At 40.3% G+C, this 13366-nt stretch overlaps 1 protein-coding gene across 1 annotated transcript in view; it reads left to right on the plus strand.

The window, feature by feature from the left end:
• Nucleotides 1-13366, plus strand: part of kdm6a (lysine (K)-specific demethylase 6A) — a 67873-nt gene that overhangs the window by 5893 nt on the left and 48614 nt on the right. Inside the window, exon 5 of the mRNA XM_041806701.1 lies at nucleotides 9120-9178. Coding sequence (XP_041662635.1) covers nucleotides 9120-9178 — 59 coding nt within the window. The remainder of the gene's footprint in view (nucleotides 1-9119; nucleotides 9179-13366) is intronic.

Consider the following 13366-nt stretch of genomic DNA (forward strand, 5'->3'; position numbering starts at 1 on the left):
TTAACCAGATGTTAAAATGGGAATGAATGGAAATGGAAAGTCGACTGATACTTATTACAGATTGAATAAAGCAGCCTTTAGAAATTAGCCTGATTTTATTTCTGTGAAAGCTTCCTGAAGTGAATGTATCTGACACTTTAACAGTTTATATGGCACAGTGTGAAAGGACTGAGCTGTACCATGTGAATTTGTAACATTAATATTAAAATGAAGGTTTACAGGTGTTAAAATTGAACTAGATTATATGGGACAACAAGGGTATAGATCTCTTATGAAAATGCACTGCAAAGTTTTACAAACAGATTTAACAACCACATAGCGATCTTTTCACAGATTAGCTAAAGTAAAAAGAAGTAAATGAATCACTAAGTACAGAAAAACAGCTGATGTAAAGCTTGATATTACCAAAACTTCATCTTTAGTTCAGTTTCACATCCATCACTGATGAACTACTGTATTGATGTGTGCTTTCGGGCTCTGCTTGTGTATTTGAAATCAGTTCCCTATAAATATCTGAAAACTTGATTAATGGCCGCATTATAATGTCAAGAGTCCAGGAAACACCCTGGATCTCTGTCGAGTCCAAATATCATGAATTTAAGCGAAAATTAGTGTTTTTCTCCCGTTCTCACCCACTCCTCAGAGCAGACAGCCGTGTTTTGTAGCCATGTTTTGCTGTACCAAATTGAACCAGACCGCTCAGTAGGGATGGGTACCTTTCACATTTGAACTGGTACGGTACCGATTCCCGGTACCTGTGAACCGTACGGGTACACAATGGTACCCATTTTTTGGTACTTTTGAGTGTGGATAGTATATAAAAATAAATGTAAAATAACCTCAAACTTCTGAATTTTCAATATCAAAATACTATCAAACATCAGTGTTTAAAAAGTAGTGTTTCAAAAAAAATTCTCCAGCATAGAACACCTAAACTACAATAACTACCCTGTGTTTTTCTTTATATTGCACAAATGAAAACCCAGCCCACTACCTCCTATTCCCCTCCCCTCTTGGAAGAATGTGCGTTGGGGTCATTGGAGGGTGAATAAGTTTAAAACTAATGAACAGTGGAGTATGGAATCAAAATAAATGAATAAATAAATAATACGTATCAAATTTTACCAATAAAAGTATGACAAATGAAAGAAAACATACTACTTCCTCTACCATGAACTACATGCACTGCACATCTTCTTTCCTCATGCAGTTCTTTTTCCAACAAAACTAAGATGTCATCTTTCCCTGGTAAGAGGAGAGTCTGCTCCTCACTCATCAATCAGTCATGTGACCGTCCACGCAGAAGCATAAACGTCACGCAAGGGGCCGTTACGTTCTATTTGTATACTGCAAAAAGTTAACAGAGAGTGGCAAATTGTTTCATTCTGCGATGAAATAAGCAGCGAGGAAGAGCCTGTGGCCCTGTCACGCCTTCAAAATCACTCTGAATCCATCCTGACAGAGTGCTTCATACGGCGCCAGCTGCGCCAAGTTGAAGAGATGGAGAGCAACTTGTAGGACGCGGTCATCCACACCATGCCTTAAAGGGATACTTCAGCATTTTGGCAAATTCATCCATTGCCATAATCCTTATAGTCTAAGTAATAGATTTGTTACCTTCAGTTGTCAGTGCAAGCTGTTTTTAGATCGGCCATTGCCGATTTCGGACCTGCTGTGCCAACTCAATGTAAGCAGACGGTATTCCGGCTTTCCCTCATCAAACTCGTCAAATACACAATCCAACAACTCCAAAACGCTCTCGTGGAAAGTTGTGCACATTCACCACGCTATGAAATAGTAATGTATAATTATGTAACATTACGACGCATGAAGCAAATAGTCGGAACTATTTCTTGAGTAAACCACTGGGCGGAGTGACACAGTGCAGCAGCCATGTCTGGAGTGTCGTTCTGGCTTTGCATTTAGTTTTAAAACATCTCTGTCTCGTAATGTTCCATGATTATTTCATAGCGTGGTGAATGTGCAGGTCACAACTTGTCCACGAGAGCGTTTTGGAGTTGTTGGATTGTGTATTTGATGAGTTTGATGAGGGAAAGCCGGAATACTGTCTGCTTACATTGAGTTGGCACAGCAGGTCCGAACTCGGCAGCGGCCGATCTAAAAACAGCTTGCACCGACAACTGAAGGTAACGAACCTATTACTAAGACTATAGGGATTATGGCAATGGATGAATTTGCCAAAATGCTGAAGTATCCCTTTAATTCAGGCTCTGTGAGGGACAAACATGTCCCTTTATCTACTATATTTTCACTGGTTGATATTCACATGATAAACAAGCAAAGCACGGTGTTTCAAGTGAGAATTAGGTACGAGAGAGAGGCAAACGAGCTGGAAACGGCGGCAGCTGATCTGAATCATCAGTCATCACACTGCTTCCTCAGGTTAGAAGTTTTGCCGTGGTAAACATTGAACTTCATGTTACAAATATTGCAGGGTAACCTGCATCCAATCAGCCATGTTTGTTTTGCGGATTCAGTCAGCTGCTACCAACGTCATTACTCACGTGCATGCAATGCTGCGTTCATGTCTGGCATGGAAAATTCACTACTCTTCCACTCTCTTGTAGTCACAAGGATGCGTTTAGGTACCAAAACATGGTACTGTTTGATTTTAAGTGAATCGGTACTCGGTAGTACTGACGGAATTCGGTCAGTGCCTATAAAATTACCAAATTCGGCCGCTCAGTGGCAATGACCTACAAGTGCAGGTTATACTCCAGATTATATCGGACTTCTCATCCTCATGGACAAGAATGGCTTTTGTGATTAACATTTAATTTTCAGGTGGCCTGTCCACCAATTCAGCCTGTGTTTGCAACCATATTCATTTTGTATTTGAACATCCATTTCACGTTGAAAATGTAACATTCAAATAACTGAATCCAAGGCTCATTTCCACCTTAAATGTGTATGAAATACTGGCTTTTGGTCTCCTTGATTAATGATAATGTATGTTGTCACAGATAGCCTAATTTTACTATTTCAATCCTAAAGTGCCAAGTACATCTATTTTTGTTGTTGTGGTATCTAATCCGATATTCGCATGATGATATTGTTCAATTTTTTGGTATTGTATGGTTAAAATTTTGGTTTATAACAACCAAAATGTGTAAATCTTAGTTCCTCATGGCAGTTATATTTGCTGGAGCATCAGGAGCAGTAAAGAGTTAATACAGTTACAGCCATAAATGCTACATCCATACTTTCACAGCTCAGTAATGGAAGCAGCTGTAGTCCTAGCAGTCACCACGTCCTCCGTCTGGGCTGTAACCAGCAGCCAGACAGCTGCAGCTGGGTCCACAGCCTGTGGCTCCAAACTGTCACAGCTCGGCCTTTTCAGAGCGTCACTGAATAAGAAGTGCTCAACATCGAGTGTTGAATCATTTCCTCTCTGAATTATCAGTGAGTGGTTGCTTAAATGGGCATGAAACTATTAACCGGACAGACAAATGCACATTTCTGTTGATTGGATGGGGGGAAATTCAACCATGGAGGAGACAAAGAAAAGGAAATAAGAGCTGAAGACATGGTTGCATATGACATTTAAACTTTTAGTGAGATGGGATGTTTTATTAGGACGTAAAAACGCCCCTTATTACAGAAATACTGTATGTGCCTCGGTTTAGTTAGCCCACAGTTCCTGCTCATGGCCTGTACATAAATTATCCAATCAGCTGTGATCTGATGGTGCCCAGCTCGCCCTCCTCTCGCTCTGTGTGAGGATGAGGAGGCCCGCTGGTTTGATGTGCCAGTGTTTGGAGCAGTTATTAAACGGAGGTGTTGAGCGCTGGATGCTGATGAGATGTGACAGCTCGGTCTCCTCAGGATTAGACGTCTCCACGGCGGACGGAGGCGGCGAGGTCCTAACCTCTGCTGGGTTACTGTACAAGGCAGGAGGGATAGAAAATGTCTGGGTCAAGCTGTGAATCGGTTTTTATGGACTAATGTCAGACAGGGATCTTTGTAAGCTGAACAGGGGAATCCTAAGGTCAAAGATGATGCGTTTATATAATCGCAGCGCTCAAGAAAATGGTTAAATAACTGCGAAAATCCTGATGAATCCACGTCAGACACAAAACAAGAGCAAGCTGCAGGAAGCTGCCATCTTTATAGGGGTGTTGGTGATGAAGATGATTAGAGCCATATGACTTGGAAATCAGAACTTGAGACAGACTAGATAAAGGAGAAAATGAGGGGGATTTATTCTGCTATTGGTTGATGTAATCCTTCTGTCTTTATTTATCAGGATGTTAGGATTCCAGGTGTTCCCATGTTCTGGTTGGCAGTCATTTACCATTTGCTTTGTTGTCTCAAATTTACCACGAAAAAATAGCATGAACATATTCTTCTGGTCAAATTTTTGTTTACAGAATCAACACAGCAGCACAGACACCTAGTGTCAAGTTAAGAAGAACATTATGGTCAGACAACAGTGTTTTGGTAGTAGCTAGTTCATTAAATCACAAGTTTCATCACCATCCGATATTTTCTCTAATGTAGAGTACTGTTTTTTAATGTAGTGTTTTTTGTTCCTTAAATTTGAGGCCTCTGATAAACTTTAAATTAGGAACATAATATGGACATTTTTGTTAACATATGTAAATTTTGAAATGGAAAACATGTTTATTTCCTTTTTTTTACTCTGATCACTCTAAAACACAAATATGAACTTTTTCTGCAAGTTTCATAATCATGTCAATGAAGTGTTTTGGCCTTTGTTTCCCTATTTTAGATTTTTTTCAAAACTTTACTAGTTTTAGAGAGTGGGTTCTGTTTGTGAATGACCTCATAAATTGGTGGTTTATGGATTAAAAAAATGCAGATGAAGTAAGCAAAATAAGGCGAGCATCCCACCCTGTAGTCTCTATTGGAAATCTGTCCACACAGCTGAGAGAGGAGAGGATATCCTCTCTCCCTCAGCCACAAACCATCAGCAACTGCTGCTGCCACCATCATATTGAGGATGCTGCTGGTGGCCGGAAACTGTCGACAGGCATGCAGGGGAAAATTTAAAAGAAAAGCATAGCTGAAATGTGATGGTGTAGGTCGGTATTTTGACTTTCTATCAAACTGATTGGATAATTAATCAACCAATCGATACATCGATGAATCGTTACACCCATAGTTACAGCCTGGCAGTGTGACTCTGTAATGGAACAACAGCTTGCATCCTCTGCCTTCTGCAGAGCCGTGAGGTGTAAACATAAAGTCATGCCAATACACAAACATATCCTAAAGCTTGATCAGAGGGGCAGCTAACACTCTTTAAGCCTCTCCTCCAGATTCAATAACAAAGGATGGAGGAAAGTAGGGATGGGTACCTTTCACATTTGAACCGGTACGCTACTGATCCCCGGTACCTACACAACAATTAATCGATGAATCTGATGTTTCCGGGGTCATTTGTTAAAAAAATTTAACATGGATATTCCAAAGCTGTCACAATAATGTTAAAGTTTAAATGTCTTTATTCTAAAAAATAAAAAAAATTTGTTTTGAGTTCTGTTAAATTAAATAACTTGAACATTCCACAGAATAAACACCAAAAATATAATAAATTATTTTTAAACATTAAAATATTATCATGTTATTACTTTGCCTCCCTCCCTACAAACATACATAAACACTTTTAAGATAATACTAATGACAACAGCCTGAGGATATCATTTGAATGACAGACTCTTATAGTGGGATTCTGCTTTTATTACATCCTCTTGCAAACTCACACAAACTCTGTCACACAGACACACACACACCCAACAGCCATGTGACTGCAGCTCAAGCTTTTCCTCCTCTCTCCTGTTTTAGCAACATTTAGAACACAAAGTGAGGCAAATATCATGGATTACATGAACGCGTGACAGTCCAGCGCTGTTGTTTTTATCCAGTCTGGTAAGTAACAGAAACGAAACTTAAGTTCCGCCGGAGTTTTTACGACAACAAGCTATTTTTAGCGCCTGTTTTTTCTCATCCCCGTCGTGAGACACAGGTGATGATGAATATATCCACTTAATTTTTCCGCTAATCACTAGAGAAGTACTAAACCAAGCTAAAGTAAAGTTTATCAGCCGTCTGCGTGTGACGTAAAAAGCTCCGCATCACGCCAAGTAACACCATAATCGCGCGACACAACGAACCAACACATAACCAACATTTTAAATGATCGATTTTTATAGATCTTATCAATTCGTTGTTGCAGCCTACACGTGGCATGACATGATAGAAAACAATTATTGATGATTACAAGTCATCAAACACCATTTGTATTTAACATCACAAGTGTTTTTACAAATTATTCCAACAAGGGGCGCCTAAACGACTATAACTACACAGTGGTTTTTCTTTATATTGCACATAAAAGCCCGGCCCCACTACCTCCTACTCCTTCAATTTCCCCTCTTGGAAAAATGTGTGTTGAGGTCCAAGGAGGGAGAATAAGTTCAAAACTAATGAACAATAGAGGGTGGGGTCAAAATAAATACATACATAAAGCTATAATATTTTACAAATGAAAGTATTAGAAACTACAAGTGAAAGTAAACAAACTACTTTTTCTGCCATGAACTACATGTACTCCACATCTTCTTTCCTCATGCAGTTCTTTTTCAACAAAACTAACACGCCAAATTTCACAGGTAAGAGCAGGCCCTGTTCCACACTCATCAATCAATTATGCAGCCGAAACGTCATGCACCTGTACCTTGCACTCTGAGTCTGTTACACTCTATTTGTATTCACTGCAAAAATTAATAGAATCTGACAAATTGTTTTATTCTTTGATGAAAATAAGCATTGAGGATAAGCCTGTGGTTCTGTCACTCCTTCAAAATCACACTGGATCCATCAATCCTGACAGAGAACTTAGTACAGCACCAGCTGTGCCAAGTTGGAGAGATGGAGAGCGATTTTTAGGACGCACTCACACTGGGCACTTCATACCATGCCTTAATTGAGTGTCTGTTTGGTGGCTGAGGGAACAAGCGTAAGCCTTTATCTGGTATATTTCCATGGTTGATATTAGGGCTGAAGAATGAAGAGAAATGAAGATATGTCCCTTAAATGACCCTTAAACAACTTCTACATTAAAAATTGATATTAATTATGATGTCTGAAAGGTGAACCTTTAGATTACAGGAATATGGTCTGTTTTTCAAAGGGTGTTCACTCTTAATTTTAGTCGGTTCACCGGTGCAGGCATAGTGCCATATATGCCACGAAGCCTTTAAACATCGCTGCATTATTTTCTCTTCCCTCGTGATTTTTAAGCCTCACATCATGCATGTTACACTATAGTAACAGCGAAAACAAGTGCATTGTGCCACACAAATAGCCAGCACTCCGTGCAACACACACCGCAATGTCCAGGCTTACAGCATGGGCATATATGAATACAGGACTGATATAAGCAAAGCCTCGAGACAGATAATTTGCCTCAAGGATTTTTTGAATCAACCCACTTGAATAATTCAAGGAATCGTTTCAGCCCTAGTTGATATTCACATGATAAATGGCAAATCACAGTATTTAGAGTGAGGATTCGGTGTGTGTGTGTGTGTGGGGGGGGGGATGTTCAGCAGGAAACAGTGGGAGCCGATCTGGATCATCAGTCATTCCTCAGATTAGAAGTTTTGCTGTGGTAAACCTTGCACTTCATGTCAAATATTGCAGCCTTAGCTGCATCGTATTTTGAAAAGTGGAGCCATACCTTCGACGTCTTCCTATCAGCTGTGCTTGCTTTGTTGATTCAGTGCAATGCTGCGCACACGTCCGGGAAATTGACTACTCTTCCTCTCTCAAGGAAGTCACAAGGATGTGTTAAGGTACCAAAACATGGTACCATTTGATTTTATGTGAATCGATACTCAGAAGTACTGACGGAATTCAGTCGGTACCTATAAAAGTATTGAATTCAGTACCCATCCCTAGAGGAAAGGAAACTGGCACTCAAACAGGATCTTGCTACTGCAGCTAACATTAAAGAGCTGTTTCATAGAGCAGGCTTATTCATGAATGACTTAACATTACCCGGTCTCTTCCTCACAAGATTTATTTGGTTGCTAGCACATCACTGTTTACATTCAAAGCATGTTTGGGACAAAATAAGGATTTTTTTTTCATATGTCTCAGCTTGCCTCTTAGCTCAGTACTAGACTCTTCTAGACTCTGGTCTCCATTCATCTGACTAGATGATGCTAGGAGGTCTGCAGGACTGAGTAAATTGTGATATTGATCCCCACCATATCTAAATCAGTCAGACTGTACATGTCTGTTTAAAGCTGTTAAGTTCTAACCTTCCTCTGTTCCCATTCATTCCCATGGCTGTCCCCCACTCCCTGAAGAAAACAGAAACCTCCAGCATAAACTTTATTAGACTCTAAACTACAAGTGGTGCTGGAGATCTCTTTTTTCTTCAAGACTTTCTTCATCCTCCTGTGGCAGAATTACCCACTTTCAGCCCCACTTCTTGACCCCCAACTGACATTCAGGATCATGTGATTGCAAACAACTTATTAACAGGAATGAGGAAGCATTGTAGAATTTTAAAAGTAATGTCAGTAGTGAATCCAGCACCAGTTAAAGCATGACACCAGTTCTATGCAGGTGCTGCACAAAAAGCATGAGCTACAAGTCCTCTGGCTGAGGTTTTGTAAGTTCAGGGACTTAGAAATAAATCTCATCAGGTATTTTATGAAAATGTGATTTCTGTTTTAAAATTTTGTTTATGGTTTTTATCTATTGTAAATCTGCAATACCCCTGAGGCCCACCTTTTGAGAAATACAGGTCGATGGACTAAGGATAAACAAACACTTCAGCTGACACAGATCTGTTGCTCTACATCTAAAAACTTAAACACTCAGACTCTAATGCAAACTTATTGTATACACGTCTGATATTTACAGCTGATAAAAGGGTTTTAAATATCAGAAAATCTCAAATCTGCAGACACTGATAACTCATTGTGATATCTGCCAATACCAATGCTTTGTTAATAAAACTGTACATCTGTATCACAGGATTTATTTCCTGTAGTTGTGAGCACATTTATTGTTTTTTCATGCTGTCATTTAACAGTTCCCCTGCCCTGTTTCTCTTCCAGAATGCTGCCTTTTTATACGGCCTTGGGATGGTTTACTTCCATTACAACGCATTTCAGTGGTAAGTGCTTTTATAAGAGAACCTTTGTATGCAATTCATTAAAAAGCTGAATATTGATTTGTGGACTGATTTCACATTAGAGCAATGCTAGTAATGTAAATGCAGATCAGAAGGGCACAGTACAAAACCATAAAGGCAGATGTGAAACTCTTATAGAATCGTGAATACTTTTAAAGGTTGAATTAGTCGGTATCTGGAAGGAATCACTGGATGAGAAAACCTCTTTCTGACTGAGCATTTCGTCTTCTAATGAAGCTGTTTTGCTCCACTGTGTTGCTCGCTGCTGCCCCTCCACCTCGGCCATGACCTTGACGCCCAGCCAAGTTTCTGTGTCCCCATTTCTAAGGCCTGGGAATGAATTCAGGGGAGGGGAGGGGGCCATGTTGGGCTCTTGAGGATGGATTACGTCACCCTTAGCCCGAGGCCTGATGGAATGCTGAGCTGTCAAAGCAGAGAGACTTGAGCTGAACTATTTACCATGCAAATACAACTGTATGATTGTCATAAAACAGAATTTTTGGGCTTTTATGGTCTTACAGAATCCTTACAAAACCAGGAAAATACTTGAATGCACCCCTAATGTTTCTGCAAAGACAATCAGATCTGACATTGTCTTACTGTTCAGCATTTTGGGTCTAAGGTGCAGCTGTTTTTTAGGTGCCTTTTCTGTGCAGAAGGGAATGTTCCTCTGCTCATCGTTTGGCTGCACACCGCCTTACGCTGTGTGTCACAACCGATTCAGCTCTCAGAGCTCTCACCGTGGATTCAACCGGCGAGGGAGGGAGGGCGAGCACAGAGGGGAGAGGGGAAGGGATGAGATAAAGGAGGAGGAAGCAGCAGGGAGACGGGGAGGAGGGATGAGGGCATTGAGTTCAGTGTGTGTTTGTGGGGCGCTCAGTCGGCGGTGAGCTCCAAGCTCGGCTGTTTCAAATGGAGAGAGGGGCTTCGTGCTGACAGGCAGTATCATTGTTGTGATAGAGACACAGTGAGTGGGTTCAGTTGGAAACTGGTGTTTGTTTCTGGTTTAATGTGCTCTAGTCTCTGTAGACTCGTTTATTTTTATACTGTCAAGAGAGAAGCAGATTCATGTTAGCTTTGAAATCATGACAGCGGCGTTTCTGTAGTTTGGCTCTCAATCTGCCAAACACTCCACTTCTGAAGACAACACTGCAAATAATAACAAAATACTTATTTAAAAAAGCCTCCACCCTTAAGTTAACCAATTAATGACACATTTAGTCTTCAGCAACTTGTTTGAACATCTGTTTTAGGCATTTAGACAACAAGTATTGATCCTTAATGAGCTGTAATACAATGTTATCACTGGTTTAATTGCACATGTGGTGTTCTTGTGCTCACATGAGGCACAACCCATGTTACCATTAGCATAGCGGAGTGATATGTGACAGAAAATATCTCAGTCTGAGTCCAGCCATTTGCATTATTCACTCTGACACTAAAGAGCAGCCAGTTGATGAGCCAAACATCACCCATTTCCATTGGAGCAGATTAATGTGATGTACAGCAATGAGGTAAAATGTGTGTGCTCCCCTCTCCTAGTTTGACATCTGTAATAACAGCAACATACAGCGAGCTTACTCACTTTGTAAAGCATTTCTTTCAGCCTGTTTTGTCAGCCCAGTTAAGTAATGTTTGAACCATAAATCAAAGCCGCTTATATTTTCCCTCTGGAGGCCCCCTATATTGCTGTTCCAGTGATGCTTTTTGTGCTTCATAGCCCTCAAGGATGCCCTCAAGGTTCTAGGGCAATCAGTAGTTATCTACAGTACCATTCGATTTTCATGATTTTCATTTTCATTTTTTGTGTTTTTTTTACAGATTTTTATAGATATATTTGAATATCTATGCACATTTTTTGTTAATATGTATGTAAAGCATTCAGTTGCTTTAATCACCGTGTATTTACCCATTTGTCCACTAGAGGAGCCCCCAGTATTATATTTCAGATTGCAATCAAGAAATAATGAGCTAAAAGCAAAAGTAGTTAATGTTTATTTTTATGTACTTTTTTAGAGCCACCTGCACCATTTAGATGACACGTTTTTGGGGCTGAGGGTCAACTTTAAAAGGAACAAATGGGTCAGAAATTAAATGTCTAACAAAAATAACTTAAATTGCGCCACTTACAGCAATGATGACATCATGGTTATAATGAACAACACATTAGAAAATGTTGGTAGTATCTTGTCCCTACATGTTTTTACCTAAAAACATGAGGCGATCCATGTTTTCTGAATCAAGAACAGCATTTTATGTTCAGTATAGTCCCAGCTGTGGAAAAAACCCTCTCTGGCCCGAAATTCATTCCAACAGCCGTACAAGGTTGTAACAAACCTGGAACCTGGTGACTTTCAAGGGTCTTTCAAGATTAAATCTGTGGTAGTAACTCTTACAATGAACTTCTCTGTATCTATTTTATATCCATTTTCAATCACTTCTGCTGCTAGTGCTGTACGCAATATTGTATTTTTTGTATCCTACAATGCATTGTGACTGGGCTGTAACAGCCATTGGCAGGCTGTTCTGTCGTTGCATCATGCCTTGTCAAATTTTGTATGTGTACCCTGGAGGAGATGTCCTGAATAGCTCATAATGCAGAGGAAGAGAGACAGGGACCCTATGATGTGGCCCTCAGTGTCTTTAATGTGGAATTTAGTGTCTTTGTTGTGGCCCTCTGTGTCTCTGCAGACAGGAATTGCTTTGAATAATGACTATACAAAGCTAGCAACAAAAAAAGAAATGCAAGGACTTTGTATGTAAAAATGTGAATATTTTGAGGACCTCTTGTCCGGTGTTGTAGTACTCGAGTCACGAGTCCTGATTTGGAGGACTCGTAACTTGACTTGGGCTCGAGCACTGATGACTCGGACTTGGACTCGAGGATGAAGAGGAGGACTCGAACCTTTTTTGCTGAAGACTACTTTATTCTGTAATATTTATTGTTTTTGTGTGAGAAAACCCCTCATAACTGATCAGTGTTCACGCAGCGCCTGGTGTGTGCGTTCAGCTGCAGTCACGTTTACGTGAGTCTAACCTGCTGTCTGTGAAAACAACCAGAGAAGATAGAGAGGAGAAGCGGGCAAGCCTGGGTGACAGAGAAAGGGGCCGATAGGTAGCTTAAACCGGTGGCTCTTCTCCGTGTTCCCGTGGTAATCTTTACAAAAAATAAAACTAAAATGCAGCCAGCCTACCTTTGAATCGCGGAAAATCTCCATCAGCTACTGAATAGCTCAGACTCGTCATATTAGCTGCTGTTGCTGCTGTGTAGTAATTCTCCTCAGTCTTGGACAGAGTGATAACAACTCTTAAACCTCGTAGTGTCCAAATCACTAGTTTCACATTTGTCGTACTTTTCAGAGGGATTTTATCACATTTGACTGCTAAATTTGTGCTTTGACTTTTCACTGTAGGGTGGAGCCTCGACTAGGGGTGTAACGATTTATCAATGTATATATGTATATCGATATCCAATTAGATCGATGGAAAGTCAAAACATTGATCTAAATGGTTGCTTCAAGCTACACTTTTATTTTGAAATTCCCCCCGCACGCCTGTCAACAGTTTCCACCCCAGACAGAGTCCTCCAAAAGCTAGCTGCAAGCTAACTAAGTAGCAGCAGTGGCTTAAAGTTTCGTGGCTTAGGGAAAGAGGATATCCTCTCCTCTCTCTCAGACAGACGCTACTGCAGGAAGGATCTTGCGCCTTAGTTTGCTGACTACATCTATGTTTTTATCTGTATATAACCACCAAATGAGATCGTTCATGGATAAAAACACTTCACCTGTTATGGCTGAGGAAGCAAGTGCTGTCTGCCAGAGACCTGTCAATAATTTAATTGCAGAGACTGTTTTCTTTTTTTCTGTAACTGTGTGAAATTTTTGCACAAAATCGCCTGATCGATCCTGGGCCCCATATCGTTTTTACACAAATGACTCAATATAACTTTTTATTGTTTTTGACAATCAGCAATAAACACCCCAGGGACGAACACCCTGACACATCTATGTCTCTGATTCCTCTTTTTTCACAGCACAACAGAATTTAATATATTATTCTCCCTCAAAACATTAAAACATCCATCCAATGCCATGCTTTGAGCCTAGACCTATGATCTTGCAGCACAGCCAAAGTAGCTGACTTTTTGATCAATTAATCATATTGGTTATC

Source organism: Cheilinus undulatus, linkage group 15 (assembly GCF_018320785.1).
Source record: "Cheilinus undulatus linkage group 15, ASM1832078v1, whole genome shotgun sequence".
NCBI lineage: Eukaryota > Metazoa > Chordata > Actinopteri > Labriformes > Labridae > Cheilinus > Cheilinus undulatus.